This window comes from Syngnathoides biaculeatus, chromosome 14 (assembly GCF_019802595.1).
Source record: "Syngnathoides biaculeatus isolate LvHL_M chromosome 14, ASM1980259v1, whole genome shotgun sequence".
Taxonomy (NCBI): Eukaryota; Metazoa; Chordata; class Actinopteri; order Syngnathiformes; family Syngnathidae; genus Syngnathoides; species Syngnathoides biaculeatus.
Genome location: NC_084653.1, coordinates 1,286,466 through 1,308,550, shown reverse-complemented (window position 1 = coordinate 1,308,550; position 22,085 = coordinate 1,286,466). Strand labels below are relative to the sequence as shown.

Here is a 22,085-nt window from a genome sequence, read left to right as displayed (position 1 = left end):
TGAACAAAGTTTTTTCGCAGGTGGGAGTTGAAATTTCTTCTGATAGGGGAATCTACCAGCCGTTCCCACACAATACGTTTGGGCCTCCCACGTCTGACTGGCATCTTTCCCCACCAACTTACCACCAGGTGGTGATCAGTGGACAGCTGCACCCCTCTCTTAACCCGAGTGCGGTCGCAAGTCCGATGACACAACCACAAAGTCGATCATCCAACTGTGACCTAGGGTGTCTGGTGCCAGGTGCACAAGTTGACACCCTTACATCTGAACATGGTGTTCGTTATGGACAATCCGTGATGAGTACAGAAGTCCAGTATCAGATTACCTCTAGGGTTCTGATCGGGGGGTTCTTTCCAATCATGCCCTTCCAGGCCTCACTGTCATTGCTCACGTGGGCATTGAAGTCTAACATTAGAATGATGGAGTCCCCAGAGGGAGCGCTCTCCAACACTCCTTCTAAGGACTCCAAAATCGGTGGGTACTCTGACTGCTGTTTGGTGCATAGGCACAAACAGCCGTCAGGACCCGTCCCACTACCTGCAGGCGGAGGGAGGCTACCCTCACATCCCCGAGCCAGGGAGCAATTGGTATACTCACACCTGTTCGGTGTCTCTCACTCTGGGCAACTCCAGAGTGGAACAGAGTCCAGAGCTCAAGCGGTATGTGGAGGTGAGTCCGACTATATCTATTCGTAACTTCTCGACCTCACGCACCAACTCGGGCTTCTTCCGTGCCAAAGAGGTGACATTCCATGTGCCTAGAGCTAATTTCTGTAGCGCGGTATCAGATCACCAAGGTCCCTGCCTTTGGCCACAGCCCAGATCACATCGCACCCAACCCTTATTGCCCATCTCACAGGTGGTGAGCCCCATGGGTGCAGGACCACCCACGAGGTGCTCACCTTCGAGCCCCAACTCCAGGCCTGGCTCCGGAGGGGGGCCCCGGTGACCCGCGTCTGGGCAAGGGAAACCGAGATCCAATTTTTGCACTCGTCATCGAGGTTTTGGAGTCGTACTTTGTCTGGTCCCTCACCTAGGATCTTTTTGCCATGGGTGTTCCTACCAGGAATTATGTGTGAAGCCCCAGACAACTAAGCTCCTCGGATCATCAGGACACACAAACACCTCCACCACGATAAGGCGACGGCTCGAGGAGGGGTTATTTTTGTCAGTTTTTCAAAAATGTCTGTCCTTATTACTCCACCCAGTATGTGCCCTGTGATTGGCGGGCGACCAAGTTCAGGGTGGACCCTGCTTATCACCCAAAGTCAGCTGAAATAGTCGCCAGCACCCCTATGACACGAGTGAGGATAAATTATACAAGAGGGTTGTGGTGTGTTGTTAATGCCATTTGCTCTTATTATCCAGTGAGTGAACATTGCAGGGGAATCTGTGTTTTAGGAGTTGTTCTGCAGGGGTTCGCGTTTACTATCACTGCTTACTGTTTTAGTGCTATCCCCACTGTAGAACTGTGCTTCAGAACACAGCCAAAACTTCATTGCTTGCTCCTGTATCAGCTTGAGCTGTTATGTGAGTCTGGTGCTTCGTAGGCCACCGGGTCTTACTGAGAGCTGCTCCCCGAAGGATGTGATTGTCATAATTACATTCTCAAACTCACTGGGTGATAGTTCTTTCTTCAGAAAGTGCTGGTGATCATAGTTAAACTGTCCATAACTGTCCCGAGCCAATGCCAACAGTCGTTGCTGTCGGATGAATGATATCCTTATCGGTCGAGTTTTTTCAGGATCGGACCGAAAAATGTGACGTAATTTTTCCATCAATATTGGACTCGTAGTTAACTTTCACCTCGAACAAGGAGAAGACTGAGCAGAGCTGCAGCCATGAGGCCCACGATCACTCGAGATGAACTCCAGACATCTACAGCTGAAGTGGGAGAGAACAATCAGTCGTACACTGCACTAACTGGCCTTTTTGGAAGAGTGGCAAGAAGAAAGCCATTTGTCAAAGATTTCCATAAAAAGTCTCATTTCAAGTTTGCCACAAGCCCTTTGGGAGACACACCAAACATGTGGAAGAAGGTGCTCTGGTCAGATGAAACCAAAATTGAACTTTTAGCCACAAAGCAAAACGATATGTTTGGGGTAAAAGCAACACAGCTCATGACCCTGAATACACCATCCCCACTGTCAAACATGGTCGTGGCAGTCTCATTGTTTGGGCCTGCTTTTCTTCAGCAGGGACAGGGAAGATGGTTAAAATTTATGGGAAGCTGCGTGGCCAGCTAATCTGAAGGTGCACACCTGCGCCTCATGACCTCTGATTAGACCCAGTACATATAGGACCCAGGGGACGACAGATACTCTGCTAGATCGTTGCTCTTCATGCCTCGTTCCCGCACTCCTGCTTTCTCGACTTCTGACCTCTGTGCACCGACCCACGCCTGTTCGTTGACCACCCTCGTAAGCCCATTCGTACTGGTACTACGAATTGTTTGGACTGTCTACCTGATCTCAGACCTCGGACCGAATAAAGGTTTCCTCTGTACTGTCTGCTGTCTCTGGAGTCGTGCATTTGGGTCCACCCTTGAGCCCCGCACCGTGACAGAACGATCTAGCCAGAACATGGACCCAGCCGACTCTGAAGCCATTCGCCGTGCCTTGCAAGTGCAGGGCAAATGCCTGGGTGAGCAAGAGGCTGCTCTCCAGGGTATGACTCACCAGATCCAGGAGCTCTGCACCCAGCTGGAGCCGTGGCTAGCCTCCCAAGCTAGCGCGGCCGCTCCTGTGCCTCTCCGTGCCACCATCACTCCGCTCTCTCGACCAGAGCGGTTCTCAGGCGACTCCGGTAACGTCAAGCCCTTCCTGGCCCAGTGCGATCTCCACTTTGAGCTGCAAGCGTCCGCTTTTCCCACGGACCCCTCCCGGATCGCCTTCGTCATTTCCCACATGACAGGGAGGGCGGAGGCACGGGCCACCGCCGAGTGGAGCCGTAACTCGGAGATCTGCCGCTCATGGGCGAGCTTCGTCTGCGCGCTCACCCAGGTGTTCCAGTACGCGGCTCCGGAACGCCAGGCGGCGTCCTCGCTCATGACAATTCGCCAGGGATGCCGCCGCGTGTCCGACTACGCCATTGAGTTCCGGATTCGGGCTGCCGAGAGCCGCTGGAATGAGGAAGCCCTCCATGACGCGTTTTACGAGGGACTGTCCCCACAGATCCGTGGCCACCTCGTGGCCATGGATCTTCCGCCTTCGCTTAACTCCCTCATCGCATTGGCCCTCAAGGTGGACCAGCGCCTCACCGTGCAGAGACAGATGGAGGGCCTGAGGGAGGAGGAGAGGGAGAGTGGCAGTCTAGTTGCTTCCGCTTCCCGGCCACCCGTGTTGTCAGCTTCATCGGAATCCACGCAAGTGGAGGGCCTTGGCGGCTCAGCGGAGGAGCGCTTACGTCGGCGACGAGAGGGACGCTGATTTTACTGCGGGCGTTTGGGACACTTGATCGCCCGCTGCCCGACTCGACCAGGGCACTCTGACATCAGGATCTCTGCTCCGGTGAGTGTGCGGTACACCGCGGCGGGGTCAGGGAGGTCCCTTCTTCACCTCACCTTGGGAACGGACTCCCGTTCATGCACTGTGACGGCTTTCATAGATTCTGGTCGGAAGCTAACCTGATAAATCCCCGCGTGGTCGAGGAGCTGGGGGCAGCAACCTTCCCCACGCAACGGTTTCGTCACGCCTATGCCGCCAACGGCAAGTTTCTTTGTCGGGTTACACATCGCACTCAGACGCTACGTATGAGCTTTCCGGACGCTCACTCGGAGCGTATTAGCTTTCATGTCTTCGACGCACGTAGTAGCGACATCATCTTGGGCAGCCCGTGGCTCAAAGAACATAATCCGCACATAGATTGGACCACGGGTCAGATCAAGACTTGGGGAGAGGACTGTCTCAGTCGCTGTTTCGCTGTCCGGAGAGACAGGGGTATTCAAGTTGCGCCGGTTCGGCTAACAGAACCTAGTACCGCCCTGGACCTGACCGCAGTGCCCTCCTGCTACCATGACCTACGGGAGGTCTTCTCTGAAGCTAAAGCAAAGTCTCTGCCGCCACATCGGTCATACGACTGCGCGATTGAACTCCTGCCAGGCACCTCTCCTCCCAGAGGGAAACTGTTCTCTTTAACAGGACCAGAGCATCAAGCCATGAGGGACTACATCGAGGACTCGCTGGCAGCCGGACTCATTCGCCCCTCATCCTCACCAGCCGGTGCGGGGTTTTTTTTTGTCAAGAAGAAGGACTCCACGCTGCGACCCTGCATCGACTACCGAGGACTGAACGACATCACAGTCAAGAACAGGTACCCTTTGCCGCTTATCTCTACAGCATTCGAACTCCTCCAGGGAGCCCGGATCTTCACCAAGCTCGACTTGCGCAGCGCTTACCATCTGGTGCGGATTCGGGAAGGGGATGAGTGGAAGACGGCGTTCAACACCCCCACAGGGCACTATGAGTACCTTGTGATGCCCTTTGGACTGACAAACGCTCCGGCCGTCTTTCAGAACTTCATTAACGACGTGCTTCGGGAGTTCCTGAACAGATCTGTCTTTGTTTACCTGCATGACATTCTCATCTTTTCAGCAGACCTAACCACTCACATTCAACAAGTCAGAGAGGTGCTCCGGCATCTGCAGCAGCACCAATTATATGTGAATATGGATAAGTGTGAGTTCCATCGGGCATCCGTGTCCTTCCTGGGCTTCGTCCTGGCTGAGGGAGAGATACGGATGGACCCCGGGAAGGTCGACGCGGTGCTGCGGTGGCCTACCCCCACCAACACGAGGGACGTGCAGAGGTTTTTGGGATTTGCCAATTTCTATAGGAAATTCATAAGGAACTTCAGTTCCGTGGCCGCTCCTCTGCATTCGCTCACCTCGCCACATACCCCCTTCGACTGGTCCGGGCCCTGCCAGGAGGCCTTCAGCAGGCTCAAGGCAAGTTTCACTACTGACGCCCGTTCTCATTATTCCGGACCCAGATAACCAGTTTGTGGTGGAGGTGGATGCATCGAATTCAGGAATCGGAGCAGTCTTGTCGCAGAGGAGTCCCAGGGATGGAAGGATCCACCCGTGCGCGTTCCTGTCTAGAAAGTTGACCCCGGCAGACAGGAACTACGACGTGGGAGATAGGGAACTGCTGGCGGTCAAGAGCGCGTTGGAGGAGTGGCGGCATTGGCTGGAGGGCTCGCAAGTACCGTTCGTTGTCTTCACGGACCATAAGAACCTTGAATACCTGAAGTCTGCGAAGAGGTTGAACGCCCGTCAGGCCAGGTGGGCCCTATTTTTCACCCGCTTCCACTTTAAGGTGTTTTTCCGCCCAGGCTCCAAAAACGGCAAGCTGGATGCACTCTCGCGGATCCACGAGGGAGGGCGCACGGATTCAGACGCCGCTACTATCCTGCCAGCGGGGTGCTTCGTGGCCGGTTTCACCTGGGCGATCGAGTCGCGGGTGAAGGAGGCCCTGGGAGAGACACCGCCACCCGCTGATTGTCCGTCGGGCCGCCTTTTCGTCATCCCATCTCTGCGGGGAGACGTCATCAACTGGGCCCATACCAACAAGACGGTCTGCCACCCGGGTATGGCGAAGACACGTTCAGTGGTCGAACAAAGGTTCTGGTGGCCTAACCTCAGCAAGGACGTAAGGGAGTTCGTCAACGCCTGCCCGGTGTGTGCTGCCAATAAGACTTCCCGCCTACGGCCTGTTGGTGAGTTGCAACCCCTGTCCATCCCCTTTCGTCCGTGGTCACACATCGCGCTGGACTTCGTCACCGGCCTGCCGCCTTCACAAGGGAACACAGTGGTGCTGTCCGTAGTGGACCGTTTTTCCAAGATGGTCCACTTCGTGCCGCTTCCGAAGATCCCGTCGGCCAAGCAGACAGCCCAGTTGGTATTAGACGAGGTCGTCCGTTACCACGGCCTACCCCAGGACATCGTTTCGGACAGGGGTCCGCAATTCAGAGCCCGTTTCTGGAAGGAGTTCTGCAACCTCATCGGCGCTTCAGCAAGTCGGACATCAGGTCATCACCCAGAGTCTAATGGCCAGACTGAGAGGATTAACCAGGAATTAGAGACCGGTCTTCGATGTCTGGCATCCAGGGACCAGAGCACATGGAGCCAGCACATCAAGTGGGTGGAGTATGCCCACAATTCTCTACCCTCCGCTTCAACAGGTATGGCTCCACTCCATGTCGTGCATGGCTATCCTCCGTCCCTGTTTCCTCCACTGGTCACAGACTCCGCAGTTCCGTCAGCCCTGGCCGTGGTGCGACGCTGCAAACGGACCTGGGAAGCAGCTCGGAGGACACTGCTGCGCATGAGCAGCGCCTACAAGGCCGCAGCAGACCGCAAGAGAAGGGCCGCACCAGAGCTCAGAGTGGGACAGCGAGTGTGGCTCTCCACCAAAGATCTCCCGCTGCGGACGGAATCCCGCAAACTGGCTCCCAGGTTCGTTGGCCCGTTCCCGGTTTCCAAAGTTATTAACCCGGTCGCCGTCTCGTTGAAACTGCCCAGGTCGATGAGGGTGCACCCTACGTTCCACGTCTGCAGACTTCGCCCGAATCACACGTCGTCGCTGGCTCCTCCGCTGAAATCCCGCCCGCCCCCCCACATGGTCCACGGTGGGTTGGTGTATACTGTGCGCCGGTTGCTGTCTTCCCGTCGCAGAGGAAGGGGGGTCCAGTACCTGGTGGACTGGGAGGGATATGGCTCGGAGGACCGCTCTTGGATCCCCTCCCGCTTCGTCGTGGACCGCTCCCTCATCAGGGACTTTCACGCGGCTCACCCTGATGCTCCTGGGCCGTCCAGAGCCAGCCGTTGAGGGGGGGGGGGGGTACTGTCATGCTCCTGGATTCCAGCCAGGGCTGGGCGTGGCCAGCTAATCTGAAGGTGCACACCTGCGCCTCATGACCTCTGATTAGACCCAGTACATATAGGACCCGGGGGACGACAGATACTCTGCTAGATCGTTGCTCTTCATGCCTCGTTCCCGCACTCCTGCTTTCTCGACTTCTGACCTCCGTGCACCGACCCACGCCTGTTCGTTGACCACCCTCGTAAGCCCATTCGTACTGGTACTACGAATTGTTTGGACTGTCTACCTGATCTCAGACCTCGGACCGAATAAAGGTTTCCTCTGTACTGTCTGCTGTCTCTGGAGTCGTGCATTTGGGTCCACCCTTGAGCCCCGCATCGTGACATTATTTACATGCATTGAGCCCGTATTTTAAATGATGCACTTAACACTTGACAGCACACACTGCCGTAGTTGAATTTCAGGAAGACCTCAGCGTCAACAGTACACTAACTTTATACAGTGGCCAAATTTCATCACCTCCTAAACATCACATGGATACAGATATTAGCTGATATATATATCTGTATCGCTATTGTACTTACATTTAAAATGAGGTAGATACTTGTCAATAATAACATTATAATGTTGTATTGCTAGTAGCCAGTTCGTTGTTTGAGACTCCATTTGTCTGCATGAGTATACGAGCTTCTTGTTGTGTTTTTGCCTCAATGTCACAGCCATCACTCCTGTGCCACCATAGCCAAGTATATGTCAAATCTTGTTTTTGCCTAGTAGTTATCTGAGCTTGTTTTCATGTTGTTTGACCTTGCCTTTTGTCACGTGTTTTTGTGCCTTTGCCTTTTTCGGACTGCTTACCTGTGTATGAACTCTGCCTAGAAAAAAAAAACACCCTCAAAACCATGACACTGTTTGGGTCCTTCCCCTTGTCCCCATGCTCCTGACAAATATTAAATTCATTTGATGAGGGGAAACATTTATGTGTGACAAACGTAAAAAAAAAAAAACAAAACAGGGAGGAACCAAACAATTTTTCATCCAACTTGTGTCAATTAAAATTGACTTCCAAAAGGAAATTCAGTGGGCCATGTCTTTGATAGAATTCGAATTATATGAAAATGATCCAAGGCAGATCAATGATTACTTCCCCTTCACAAAAATAAATAAATAAAACTAATAATAATTTGAATAATATACACACCTGAGGCACTTGATCTTCTGGACAAAGAAAATAGGAAGCCCTTCTCCGATAAGCCACTGCAAATACCACAAGAGTTACTGCGGCTGTCATGATGAGAAACGTGACCACTGCCGGCACCCATGGCGCGTCCGCTTTGTGTTACATGCCAGATAAAGAAGATGTTATTTAGCTTTCTTAACCTAACTGTGTGTTGCCAATGAAAATGTGCTGTTAAAAGCAGTGTATACGTGTTCATGCGTGTGCACGTGTCTGTAGTGTTTAAGACCTTTATTAAACTCCCTGTGCCCTCCACAAATTTCCTCTGTTTTGGTCATCTTTGTGGGGAAAAATGTACATGCACAAAAAAACTGTGGTAAAATCATGTCAATATTTTTTCTGCTTTACCATTTCACTTAAAACAACTTCTGACTTGCTTCAAATTAGGATATTCACCCTTTAAATTATTTTTTTATTTTTAACATTTTCTTAACAAATGAAAAAATATTTTACCATTAAATAATACCCAGAATTGAATGGCTAAGGATGTGAGCATACGTCATCAAACAGTGAGATGTATTACCTCATCATACTGTATTGAGGGAGGATAAGGTGACAAAAAAAACTGTGGGTCATGTTTAATGCTTTATCCCTTAAAGGAGGAAGTCCCTGTTAGATATACAGGGCCATGAAAAACTATTTACCTGCCCCTCCTCCTGATTTATCTTATTTGCATATCAGACAAAAATATTTCAAGTAATCAAAACAATTGTAATATTACTCAGACGCAACACAAAGAAATACAAAATGCAGTTTTCAAATGACAATTCAATTAATTAAGGCACAAAAAAATTTAAACTTTTCTAACCCTCTGTGAAAAATCTATTTGTCCCTGAACCTAATAATGGGTTGTGCCACCCTTGGCAGCAATAACTGAAATCAAGCGTTTGCGATAATTGGGGGTGAGTCTTTCACATCGCTCTGGAGGAATTTTATCTCACTGTTCTTTCCAGAATTGTTTCAACACTGCCATATTGGAGGGTTTTCTAGTGTGAACTGCTCATTTACGGTCACACAAGATCTCAATTGAATTTAATTCCAGACTTTGACTGGGGCAATCCAAAATTTTAGTTTTGCGTTTTTTTTTTTTTAACAATTCAGAGGTGGACTTGCTGGTGTGTTTTGGATCATTATCCTGGTGCATGATCCAAGAGCATTTGAGTTTGAGGGCACAAACTGATGGCCAGACACTCTCCTTCAGGATTTTGCTAATAACAAGCAAGAGTCATGGGTTGCACAAGGGTTTGCTTAAAATCTAGAACAAAAGACGTTTGTTTGTGATTTTAAGATTGCACAGCAGGGAGCCACACCCTTTAAAGTTTGAATTCAGATGTTTTTTGCACCACACAAACAACTAAATATGAACGGGTGTTGAATTACAATTCCATAATTTATAAAGGCATACAAAAGAATGTGAATTGACCGGGGGAACCAGTCGCGACGGAAGGGTGGGACGGAGCCTGCTCACATGTAAGGTGGGGTGGACCCTCATCGACCCGGGAAGCTTCAGTGAGACGGCGACAGGGTTAATGACCTTATTGATGGGAAACGGACCCATGAACCTGGGAGCAAGCTTGCGTGATTCCGTCCGCAGCGGGAGATCCTTCGTGGACAGCCACATGCGTTGTTCCACCTTGAACGCCGGTGCCCTTCTCCTCCTGCGGACTTGTAGGATCTACCCATACCCACCAGCGTCTCCGAGCTATTTCCCAGGTCCGCTTAAAGCGTCTCACTACCGCCAAAGCGGATGATACCGCGGAGTCTGTGGCCACCAATGGAAATAGAGAGGGAGGATAACCGTGCACTATCCGGAATGGAGCCATACCTGTGGAGGTGGAGGGCAGGGAGTTGTGAGCATACTCCACTCATCCGAGGTGCTGGATCCATGTGGTCATGTGACGCCAAGCAGCGTAGGCCGGTCTCCAGGTCTTGGTTTATCCTCTCAGTCTGGCCGTTGGACTCTGGGTGATGTCCTGAGGTCAGGCTTACCTTCGCCCCGATGAGGGTGCAGAACTCTTTCCAAAAACCGGATATGAACTGTGGTCCTCTGTTAGATACGATGTCCACCAGCACCTCGTGGTAGCGGACGACCTTGTCCAGTAGCAGCTGGGCCGTTTGCTTGGCGGACGGGATCTTTGGGGCTGGCACGAAGTACACTATCTTGGAGAAGCGATCAATGACGGAGAGCACCACCATGTTCCCCTGGGGGTTGGGGGGGGAGATATGTGACCAGGGACGAGAGTGAATCGACAGTGGCAGCAACTCTCCCATAGGTTGCAGGCGGGAAGTTTTAATGGCCATACATATCGGGCAAGCATTGACGTATTACGTCCCTTCCCAGGTTTGGCCACCAGAACCGCTGCTTGACGACTGAGCCATGCCCGGGTGGCAGACCGTCTTGTTGGTTTGGGCCCAGTCAATGATGTCCCCTCGTAGAGACGGGACAATGAACAAGTGGCCGGGAGGACATTCGGCTGGACCCGGAGTGTCCCTCAAGGCCTCCTTCACTTGTGTCTCGATCTCCCAGGTAAATCTGGACACGAAGCAGGCCTCAGGAAGAATCGGGACACTCACGGGCTCCGTTCGCTCCCCTTCGTGGATCCGCGAGAGTGCATCTGGCTTTCTGTTCTTCGAACCTGGACGGAAGGACAGTGTAAACCGGAACCGCGTAAACAAAAGTGCCCACCTGGCTTGGCGAGCATTCAGTCTTTTCGCAGTCCTCAGATACTCCAGGTTCTTGTGGCCAGTAAGAACCAAAAACGGCACTTGCCACCCTTCCAGCCAGTGTCTCCACTCCTCCACAGCCGTCTTGACCGCCAGCAGTTCGCGGTCACCCACGTCGTAGTTTCGCTTGGCCGGGGTCAGTCTTTTCGAGAAGAAAGCGCATTGGTGAATCCTTCCATCCTTGGCGCACCTCTGGGAGAGAACCTCTCCCATTCCAGAGTCCGACACGTCCACTTCGACTACAAACTGCCGTTCTGGGTCCGGCATTATGAGGATAGGCGCGGTGGTAAAGCTCGCCTTGAGCCTGTCGAATTCCTCCTGACAGATCTCGTCCCACTTGAAAGTGTTACGGGGAGACGTGAGGGCGTGCAAAGGGGCAGCAATGGAGCTGAAGTTCCAGATGAACTTGCGGTAGAAGTTGGCAAACCCGATGAACCTCTGCACGTCCCTACGACAGGTGGGACTGTGCCATTGAAGGACCGCGTCGATTTCCGAGGATTCATTCGGATCTGTCCTTCTGCCAGGATGAATCCCAGGAATGTGACGGAGGATCGGTGAAACTCGCATGTCTCCACTTTGACGTACAGCTGATGTTGCAGCAGTTGTTGGAGTACCTCCCTGAAATGTTCGATGTAGGAGGTCTCGTCTGGGGAGAAAATGAGGATGTTGTCGAGGTAGACAAATACGTTTTTGTTTAGTCTCTCCCGTAGCACATCATTTATAAAGTTCTGGTATACGGCTGGTGCGTTGGTCAGCCCGAACGGCATCACTAGGTATTCATAATCACCCGTGGGGGTATTGAATGATGTCTTCCATTCATCCCCCTCCCGGATGCGTAGCAGATGGTACACAATCCGTAAGTCCAGTTTCGTGAAGATCCGGGCCCCCTGAAGTAGTATCAGGGGGAGAGGATACCTATTCTTTATGGTGATGTCGTTGAGCCCTCTATAGTCTATGCAGGGCCGTAGTGAGGTGTCCTTAGCACCTTAGCCATTAATTTCGGAAGAATAAAAGAATAAACTGGCTAAGTAAGTGACACCTGCATTATTTCCAGTAGAAGTAATTTAGAATTATAGTTTTATAAATGAAGCTATTTGATCTAGTAATGGGGCACAACGTCACGTTTTAGATAAGATGTATAACATTTAGGGAAAGGGATGACCAGTGAGGCCTGCAGGTCTTTAAATGTTGTTCGAGGTCCTTTTATGACATGCTGGATGAGTCGTTGTCACACTCTGGAGTAATTTTAGTTGGTCGTCCACTCCTGGGAAGGTTTGCAACTTTTCTTAGTTTTCTCCATTTGTGGATAATGGCTCTGACAGTGGTTTATTGGAGCCCCAAAGACTTGGAAATGACTTTGTAACCTTTTCCAGATAGATGGAGTTCCATCACTTTTTTTTCTCATTTCTTCTTGAATTTCTTTGGATTGTGGCATGATGAATTAGTTCATTAGATCTTGTAGCCTACTTCAAGTTCACTGACAGCTGACTGCATTTTGTATTTCTTTGGGTTGTCTCTGAGTATCCTAAAAATTGGTTTGATGATTTGAAGCCTTTCCATGTGATAGATATGAAAAAAACAGAAATCAGGAGGAGGACAAATACTTTTACACCGCAGTGTTGGTGCATGACATTTTCACTGTTCCAGCTTTATGGACAGGTGTTGTCCAGAATTCGCGTCAGTTTGGCTTGTCCTTCCTTTCTCACAGCACTGTAGTTAATTAATTTAGCATTCTGGTGTGAAACCAGAAGTCTCTTGTCCCTGCTTTGATGCTGCCTGGGCTTGTAATTCACTGAGCATCCACTTTCAACACCAGCTTTCTGTCTCCGCTTTGATGCTTAGCTACAGTGGAGAAAATAAGTATTTGAACATGCTGTTATATTGCAAGTTCTCCCACTTAGAAATCATGCCGGGATCTGAAATTTTCATCGTAGGTGCATGTCCACTGTGAGAGAGATAATCTAAAAAGAAAAAAAATCCAGAAATTACAATGTATAATTTTTTAACGATTTATTTGTGTGATACAGCTGCAAATAAGTATTTGATCACGCCTATCAGCCAGAATTCTGACCTTCAAATACCTGTTAGTCTGCCTCTAAAAGTCCACCTCCACTCCATGTATTATCCTGAATCACATGCACCTGTGTGAGGTCGTTAGCTGCATAAAGACACCTGTCCACCCCATACAATCAGTAAGACTCAAACTTGTAACATGGCCAAGACCAAAGAGCTGTCCAAAGACACCATAGACACAATTGTACAATTCCACATGGCTGGCAAGGGCTACGGAGAAATTGCCAAGCAGCTTGGTGAAAAAAGGTCACTGTTGGAGCAATCATGAGAAATGGAAGAAGCTAAACATGACAGTCAATCTCAATCGGAGTGGAGCCCCATGCAAGATATCGCCTCGTGGGGTCTCACTGATCCTTAGAAAGGTGAGGTATCAGCCCAGGACGACACGACAGGACTGGGTCAATGACCTGAAAATAGCTGGTACCACTGTTTCCACGATGGCTGTTGGTAATGGACGAAGACGTCATGGTTTGAAGTCATGCATGGCACGGAAGGTTCCCCTGCTTAAACCAGAACATGTCAAGGCCCGTCTTAAGTTTGCCAATGACCATTTGGATGATACAGAGGAGTAATGGGAGAAAGTTTTGTGGTCAGACCAAAATTATGACCAAAATTTAACTTTTTGGTCATAATCCCACTAACCGTGTTTGGAGGAAGACGGATGATGAGTTCCATCCCAAGAACACCATCCCTACTGTGAAGCATAGCCGTGGTAGCATCATGCTTTGGGGTGTTTTTCTGCACATGGGACAGAACGACTGGACTGTATTAAGGAAAGAACAAGAGACATTCTGCGAAAAGGAACTATTCCTTATAAGAGTCACAGATATGCAACATGTGCGACAGGACTTGGTCAATGACATGACAATAGCTGGGACAACCGTTTCCAAGGTGACTGTTGGTAATACACTAAGACATCAGGGTTTGAAATCATGCATGGCACGGAAGGTTCCCTTGCTTAAACCAGCACATGTCAAGGCCCGTCTTAAATTTGCCGATAACCATTTGGATGATACAGAGGAGTCATGGGAGAAGGTTTTGTGGTCAGATGAGACCAAAATTGAACTTTTTTGTCATAATTCCACTAACCGTGTTTGGAGGAAGAGGAATGATGAGTTCCATCCCAAGAACACTATCCCTGCTGTGAAGCATAGGGGTGGTAGTATCATGCTTTGGGGGTGTTATTCTGCACATGGGACAGGACAACTGCACTGTATTCAGGAGAGGATGACCGTAGCCATGTATTGTGGATTTTGGGGAACAACCTTTTTCCCTCAGTCAGGGCATTGAAGATGGGTCATGGCTGGGTCTTTCAACATGACAATCACCCGAAGCACACAGCCAGGAAAACCAAGGAGTGGCTCCATAAGAAGCATATCAAAGTTCAGGCATGGCCTAGCCAGTCTCCAGACCTAAACCCAATCGAAAATCTTTGGAGGGAGCTGAAACTCCGTGTTTCTCAGGGACAGCCCAGAAACCTGCCTGATCTAGAGAATATCTGTGTGGAGGAGTGGGCCAAAATCCCTCCTGCAGTGTGTGCAAACCTGGTGAACAACTACAGGAAAGGTTTGACCTCTGTAATTGCAAACAAAGGCTACTGTACCAAATATTAACATTGGTTTTCTCAGGTTTTGAAATATTTATTTGCAGTTGTATCATACAAATAAATCATACATAGTGATTTCTGGATTTTTCTCTTTAGATTACCTCCCTCACGGTGGACATGCACCTACGAAGAAATTTTTAGACCCCTCCATGATTTCTAAGTGGGAGAACTTGCAATATTGCAGGGTGTTCAAATACTTATTTTCTTCACTGTATATATCTTTTGTGTATGTGACTGTCCTCACGAGGCAGGTAAGCAGCGCGAGACTGGGGGTGTTGGGCGGCATCTTTAATGGTGTGTCCAGTACACATGAACTAGTGTTCATGGTAGATATCAAGAAAGTATTCTGTAGAAATCACTCTCAAAATGACAGAGATGCTGTGATTTTTCTGTCCTTCATGGGAGCAACAACAGTGGAGAAAAAGGTGAAGCTGCATGTGCTAAGAATAACAAGGATTTATTTGCCTATTTTTACTTCCAGCCCCAATAAGGAAACATGAGAGACAGTTCGAGTCGGAACAGTCACAATTGATAAAACCGTCAGTTCCTCATTTTACATGGCTGACTTTATTTCAGGTCTGAGAATACAGAGGCCCATTAAGTCAGCCAAGAAGATTGTATATGAAGCAGGCTTGGAGCTCTGTAAATGGATGACCCATTCTCCTGATCTTAAAGAAATATGGCAGGGGATCTTAATGGACAGCATTAAAAAGAAAAAACCCATGGGTCAGTGCTGAAGGTTAGGTGTTTTGTCAGGAGATAAGTAAACGCTGATTTTGTTTTTGAGCTCCAAGGGCTGCTGGATCTTCTGAAATAGAGAATATAAAACAGAGCGTCCTGCATTCTGATGTATGCGCCTTTAATCCTCGCGAATTCTTGACCCCTTTCACCATCAAGTTAAAGTGAATGTTCTAGGAATGTGAGCGAAGGGCCTCAAGTGGATAAGGAACTACCAGGTAACTTGAGAAAATGTGAACATTGGTGTTCAGAGCTTCTTCAACTCTACCAGTTGTAAACCCAATAGTAGCGCAATACAAATGCAGCCCTTGTAGGGGCACAAGCTAGTCCAATCTGTAGGCCAGTCTCAAGCCTGGAAAAATGCAGGGAGTTGCATCACGAAGGGCATCCATCTTAAAACCTGGCCAACCAAATATAAGCATTCATCTAAAGAATCCCATACCGGATCGGTTGTGGCCCGGGTAAACAATGTCCACCCCAGCACCATTAACCTGCAGGGCGCCGGTGGAAATTCATCTACTCTGGGTCGAAGACAAAGAAGAGGAGGAAAGCAGATTCTTCAGCAGAAAAATTAAAGGAATGGCAGTAATGAACTTTTTTTTCCCCAGAAGAGGCAGGAACATGGGGTGACCTACAAGAGAGGAGGTAGAAGCACGCAGGTGGATTACATTTTGTGCAGACGATTTAATCTGAAGGAAATTACTAACTGTAAGGTTGTGGTAGGGGAGTGTAGTTCAACAGCATAAAATGGTTGTGTGTAAAATGACTCTGGTGGTGGGGATGAAGATTAATTAGAATCTGAATAAGAATCCGAATCAGCTTTTTTGGCCAAATGTGTAAAAAGACGCAAGGAATTTGTCTCTGGAAGTCAGTGCTGCCCTGGTATGAGATTCAGAACAAAGAAAGTAACAAGAACAAAGAACAAGAGACATTCTGCGAAAAGGAACTATTCCTTATAAGAGTCACAGATGTGCAAGATGCAAAGTCTTCATTTAGAACAGATAAGAGTGTGTTCAACACCCTATATTATGTTAAACTTATAGAGTGCCCCTCCCCGTTCTCGGTTCCGGTTGTAGACCAGTGCAACGATAGCTCTGCATAAGGGAGCAGTTGAAGGTGACGAATCATGCGATAGTCTACAAAAAATACTACTTATACTAATACTGGTTGAACCAGTAGGATGTAAGGATGTGTCCCAACAATGGCACAAGGCAGGTAGGTTCGCTGATCAAGAATTTAATGACTTAATTGCTGGAGGGGAAAAAACAGTTTGAATGCCTGGTAGTTTTTACTTGCATTGATCGGTAGTGCTTAAGCGATGGAAGGAGTGGGAAGAGCTGGTGGCCAGGATGTGGAGGGTCCAAAAGGATCCTGCCTGCTCTGGACCAAGTTTGAGTCGTGTGCAAATCTTCTAGGGTGGGAAGGGTTTTGTCAACAATCCGTTTTGATTGTCCATTGCAGTCAGAGTTTGTCCTTTTTTGTGGCAGCCTCAAACCAGACTGTGATAAAGGAACACAGTAATTATTGGATTACCACTGTGTAGAACTCTCTCAGTAGTTCTTGTGACAAGCTGTGCTTCCTTAGAAGCCGCAAGAAGTACACACTTTGCTGGGCTTTTTTTGAGGATGGAGTTGATGTTCATCTCCTCACTTCAGGTCCTGTGAGACTGTAATTCCCAAAAACTTGAAGGTTTCGACGGTTGACACAAGACAGATGGAGAGCGTCAGGGGCAGCTGTGGTGAAGGATGCCTCTTGAAGTCCACAATCATCTCTACAGTCTTTAGAATGTTCTACGCCAGGTTGTGTAGGCCACACCAAAGCTTCAGTTTCACCACGTCCTGTCGATACGCAGACTCGTAGCCGTCTTTGATGAAGCCGATAACTGTGGTGTCATCTGCAAACCTCAGGACTTTGACAGTTGGTTGCCTCAAGGTGCAGTCATTATTGTAGAGCGAGAAGAGCAGAGGGGAGAGGACACAACTTGGGGTGCTCCGGTGCTGATAGTGCACGTGGAAGAGGTGGTGTACCGCAGCTTCACCTGCTGTGTCCTGCCCATCAGGAAGTTGTAGATCAACTGGGAGATTGCAGGCAAGACCCTGAGCTGGAGAAGTTTGGAGGAGAGGAGTTCAGGGATGATGGTGTTAAACGCAAAACTGAAGTCCACGAACAGGATCCTCACATAGGTTCCCTTGCTGTCAAGATGTTCAAGGATGAATCAGAATCAGAATCATCTTTAATGGCCAAGTGGGTAAAAACACATTTTTCTCCGGCAGTTGGTGCTAGCCTGGCACGATAGTCAGAATAAAGAACAAGGAACAACATACCAACAAGAACAAAGAACAAGAGACATTTCTGTTCATAGGAACTATTCCTAAAAGACGTGCAAGATGTAAAATCAATAGATAAGTATGTTAACAATGTCAATTGTGCCAAGTACAGACTCATGCTGACAGCATCATCCACAAACCTGATGCTTGATAGGCAAACTGCAGCTGGTCCAGCTTAAGGCGTTCAAAGGACTACATGACCATAGATGCCGAGCAACGGGGCCTGTAGTCATTAAAACATAAGACTGCTGCTTTTTGGGGAACCAGTACGATGGTGGAGTGATTGAAGCAGGTTGGTAAGTCACACAGTGCTACAGACTGTTGAAGATCTTTGTGAAGACAGGAGCAAATTGGCTTGCACAGACGTTGAGGCAGGATGGGGAAAAATGTCTGGGCATGGTGCTTTATTGAACTTTTGTTGTGTGAAGAGGTGCCTCATGTCGCTTTCATAGATGTTAAACCCTGCAGTAGATGGTGGTGCGTGGTTTGAAAGTGTCCTTTCAAATCTGCAGTAAAAGTTAGTGAGTTTGTCGGCGAGCCCACTCTTGTTTTCTACTAAGGGGGGAACTTCGTTTGTAATTAGTGAGTGATTATAATCCGTACTGGACTGATTTGGAGTCATTAGCGCCAAGATGTTTTTCCAGTTTCGCTGCATAGTCCCTTTCTGTACTCTTAATTTCGCCATCTTGGATTCTTGTATTCTTCATCTTGTATATAAATCGACAAAGGTAGAGCAGAGAACCATGTGGTGGAAGCTGACAAAGGATAAATGTTGTGCGGCCTTTTGGAAAGAGATGACACAGTCTCTCGATGGACAGGAGGACCTATGGAAGACTGGATTACTACAGCCAAGGTGATCAGAGAGATAGGCAGGAGAGTACTTGCTGTGTCTTTTGGTAGGAAAGGGTGAGAAGGAGATTTGGTGGTGGAATCCCAAAATACAGGAAGTCATACAAGGAAAGAGGTTAGCAAAGACGTGGGACACAGAGGACTAAGGAGAGGCCAAAGGAATTCACTGAGATGGCTCTTAGGGCAAAGGTACCGATGGCGATGGATAAACAAATGAAATATGACAACTTGTGCAACAGGTTGGACACGAAAAAATGAGAAAACGATCTCTCCAGGTTGGCCTGACAGAGGAATAGAAATGGGGAGGATGTGCAGTAGCTAAGGGTGATTAAGGATAGAGATGGAAATGTGTTGACTGGTGCAAGTATTGTGCTAAATAGATGGAAAGAATACTTTGAGAAGTTGATGAAAGAAGAAACCGAGAAAGAAAGAAGAGTAGATGACGCAAGTGTGAGGAACAAGGAAGATTCAATGATTACAAAGGGGGAAGTCAGGAAGGATGAAAAATGGAAAGGCACTGTACTGTAGGTGTGTGGATTTAAGTTGGAGGTGGTACTGCATCAGGGATCAGCTCTGAGCCTCTTCCTGTTTGCTGTGGTAATGGATAGGCTGACAGATGAGGTTAGACTGGAATTCCCTTGGACCATGATGTTCGCAGATGACAGTGAGATCTGCAGCGAAAGCAGGGAGTAAGTGGAGGAACAATTAGAAAGATGGAGGCATGCACGGGATAGGAGAGGAATGAAGATTAACTGAAGTAATACGGAATATAAGTGCGTGAATGAGAGGGGTGGAGGAGAAAGAGTGAGGCTCCAGGAAGAAGAGATAGGGAGGTTGGACGACTTCAAATATTTGGGGTCAACAATGCAGAGCAATGGTGAGTGTAGCCAAGAAACGGGTCAAAGCAGGCTGCAACAGCTGGCGGAAGATGTCTGGTGTGTTATGTGACAGAAGAGTCTGCTCAGATGAAGGGCAAAGTTTATAAAACAGTGATGAAACCAGCCATGATGTAAAGATTAGAGAAAGCGGCACTGAACAGACAACAAGAATCAGAGCTGGAGGAGCCAGAAATGAAGATGTTGAGGTTCTCGCTTGGAGTGAGCAGGTTAGATAGGATTAAAATGAGCTCCTTAGAGGACAGCCAAAGTTATATGTTTTGGAGACAAGGTTGGAGAACAGACTTTGATGGTTTGGACATGCCCAGAGGTGAGAGATTGAGCATATTGATAGAAGGGTGCTGAAGATGGGAGCTGGTTGGCAAAAGAGCAAAAAAAGACCAAACAAAATGTTGTTGGATGTTGTGAGGGAAGACATGAGGGCAGTTGGTGTTAGAGGAACATGCAGGTGATAGGCTTACATGGAAAAAGATGACGCAAAATGGTGACCCCGAACTGGACAAACTGAAAGGAAAAAAGGAAGAAGAAGTACAAGACAAACACTGCAAAACAAAAGCTCCATGTGTTCTGTGATACCAGTGAAAGGACTAAGAGTGCAGTGGCTTATCTGCAGGGAGAAACACAAGCCAGGCTTCATCGAAGCCTACCACACCTGGAAAAGCTGGGAGTTGAAATAGGAGCCAGGCTGGGGAGCACACTCATGAAGGCATTACAACTGGACTGAACACAATTCAAACTCTGGACAGACTCAATGAAAAGGCCTCTTTATAATCTCACGCCCAGATTGTGTCACATGATCGTCATTAGATAGCACGGCCTCTCTGCGACACAAGATTAACTTTGACTTTTTGAGACTACTTGGAATTTTTGAGAAGAGAGTATATTTTCGAGGTTTCGCGGGGCGGGGGTCCTTGAACGGTTTGAACACTTTTCGGACTGTTTATTGTAATCGTTCAACCTCACAATGCTTTTTTTTTTGGAATGTGTAATGGGTGGCGTGGCGCGAAAGGTTCCTGTAAACTCACTGGTGACTGACCTTAGTCTAGTTTTCAATGAGCCGGTGTTAAATCGACCGCCAAATATAGTGTTAGTCCACCGACGTGAACGTTTGTGTATCTTTGAGCAGATTTGGGATTGTTTCTTGTGTTCATTCAACTTCACGTTTTTTTTGGATTGTGCGACGGGACTAAACAACAACGAGAGTTCGATGGGGTGAGTCATGAATGTGAACTCGGGACGTCCTCGCAGCCGAGTGTGCTAACTAGCCACAGTTATTTCTATAGTCCAAAATTCTCTCATACCCTCTCACCATCACTTGAGAGTGGCACGCTAATTCGTACAAGCCTGGTAATAGCAATAAGATTAGCCATCAAGATGCCTCCCTTTTCAATTGAGGATTATCATGGACTACTGTAGAGGATGTCTATACTAATAATGAAAATCTACTGTGTTGAAGATGATGTGGATGTCAATTTACAGACTCTCAAAATGGTGAGCAGAAGTCTGCTAAAAAAACAGCCACTCAGCTCAACAACAAGGACTCTCGACTCTGGAATCAATAACGGAGCATAAAACAGTTCTCACTGGTATTCATTCGAAGCCCAAGTATGTGTGACATCTAAAAGGGAGGACACATGAGCAGATTACCGAGGAAGCCAGGCTGCCTCAACCCCGAGTGAGCGCCCAGAGACGGTCGCTTCAACGAAGAGCAAGAAAAAAAGTGAGTCAATGCAAAAATTGACATCTTCTTCTTTTCCTTTTGGCTTGTCCCGTTTGGAGTCGCCACAGCGTGTCATCTTTTTCCATCTAAGCCTATCTGGTGCATCTTTCTCTCTAACACCCACTGTCCTCATGTCCTCCCTCACAACATCCATCAAACTTATCTTTGACCTTCCTCTCGCTCTTTTGTCTGGCAGCTCCATCCTCAGCACCCTTCTACCAATATACTCACTCTCTCGCCTCTGGACATGTCCGAACCATCAAAGTCTGCTCTCTCTAACCTTGTCTCAAAACATTCAACTTTGGGTGTCCCTCTAGTGAGCGCATTTCTAATCCTATCCAACCTGCTCACTCCGAGAAAGAACCTCAACATCTTCATTTCTGCTACCTCCAGTTCTGCTTCCTGTTGTTTCTCCAGTGCCACCATCTCTAATCCGTACATCATGGCCGGCCGCACCACTGTTTTATAAACTTTGCCCTTCATCCTAGCGGGGACTCTTCTTTCACATAGAACACCAGACACCGCCAACTGTTCCACCCCGCTTGGACCCGTTTCTTCACTTCCTTCCCACACTCTCGATTGCTCTGTATTGTTGACCCCAAGTATTTGAAGTCATCCACCCTCGCTATCTCTTCTCCCTGGACCTTAATAACACTTCCAAATAGATTTTAATTACTTTTACTTGACCCTTGCCAAGAATGCTCAATCACCACCACCACTGGAAGGTATGAAATTAAATCAATCCATCCATTTTCTGAGCCTCTTATCCTTACAACAGTTGCGGGAGTGGTTGATTCTATATCATGGAATACAAACCCAGTAGCGCTCTGAGCTCGACTGACTAAGGTCAAATAGTCGAACACAGAGTCCAAAGCAAACATGGTGTACCAGCATTTAGCTATTACACTGCACAAAAATCGTCTAAGTGACCAACAGTTGATGTTACCCCCAAGTGTGAATGTTTTCAAATCCAGTTTAAAATGTTTTTTCATGTGTGAGTCTTTCCACTTTTCACTTTTATTGCTTACACTGTCTGCTGTTTTAATTGTATTTTTATTTTGAAATGTTTTTATTTATTTTTATTAGAACGTTTTT

At 48.1% G+C, this 22,085-nt stretch overlaps 1 protein-coding gene across 6 annotated transcripts in view; it reads right to left on the bottom strand.

Annotated features, from left to right (window-relative positions):
• Positions 1-22,085, bottom strand: part of LOC133512576 (interleukin-10 receptor subunit beta-like) — a 95,336-nt gene that overhangs the window by 5,590 nt on the left and 67,661 nt on the right. For 5 of the 6 annotated variants that reach the window (XR_009798212.1, XM_061842336.1, XM_061842332.1 and 2 more), the window contains exon 6: positions 8,022-8,152. Coding sequence is in view for 5 of the 6 variants with exons in the window: in XM_061842336.1 (XP_061698320.1) it covers positions 8,022-8,152 (131 nt within the window). In the remaining variant the exon portion in view is untranslated. The remainder of the gene's footprint in view (positions 1-8,021; positions 8,153-22,085) is intronic. The other variant, XM_061842333.1, reaches the window with a different exon arrangement.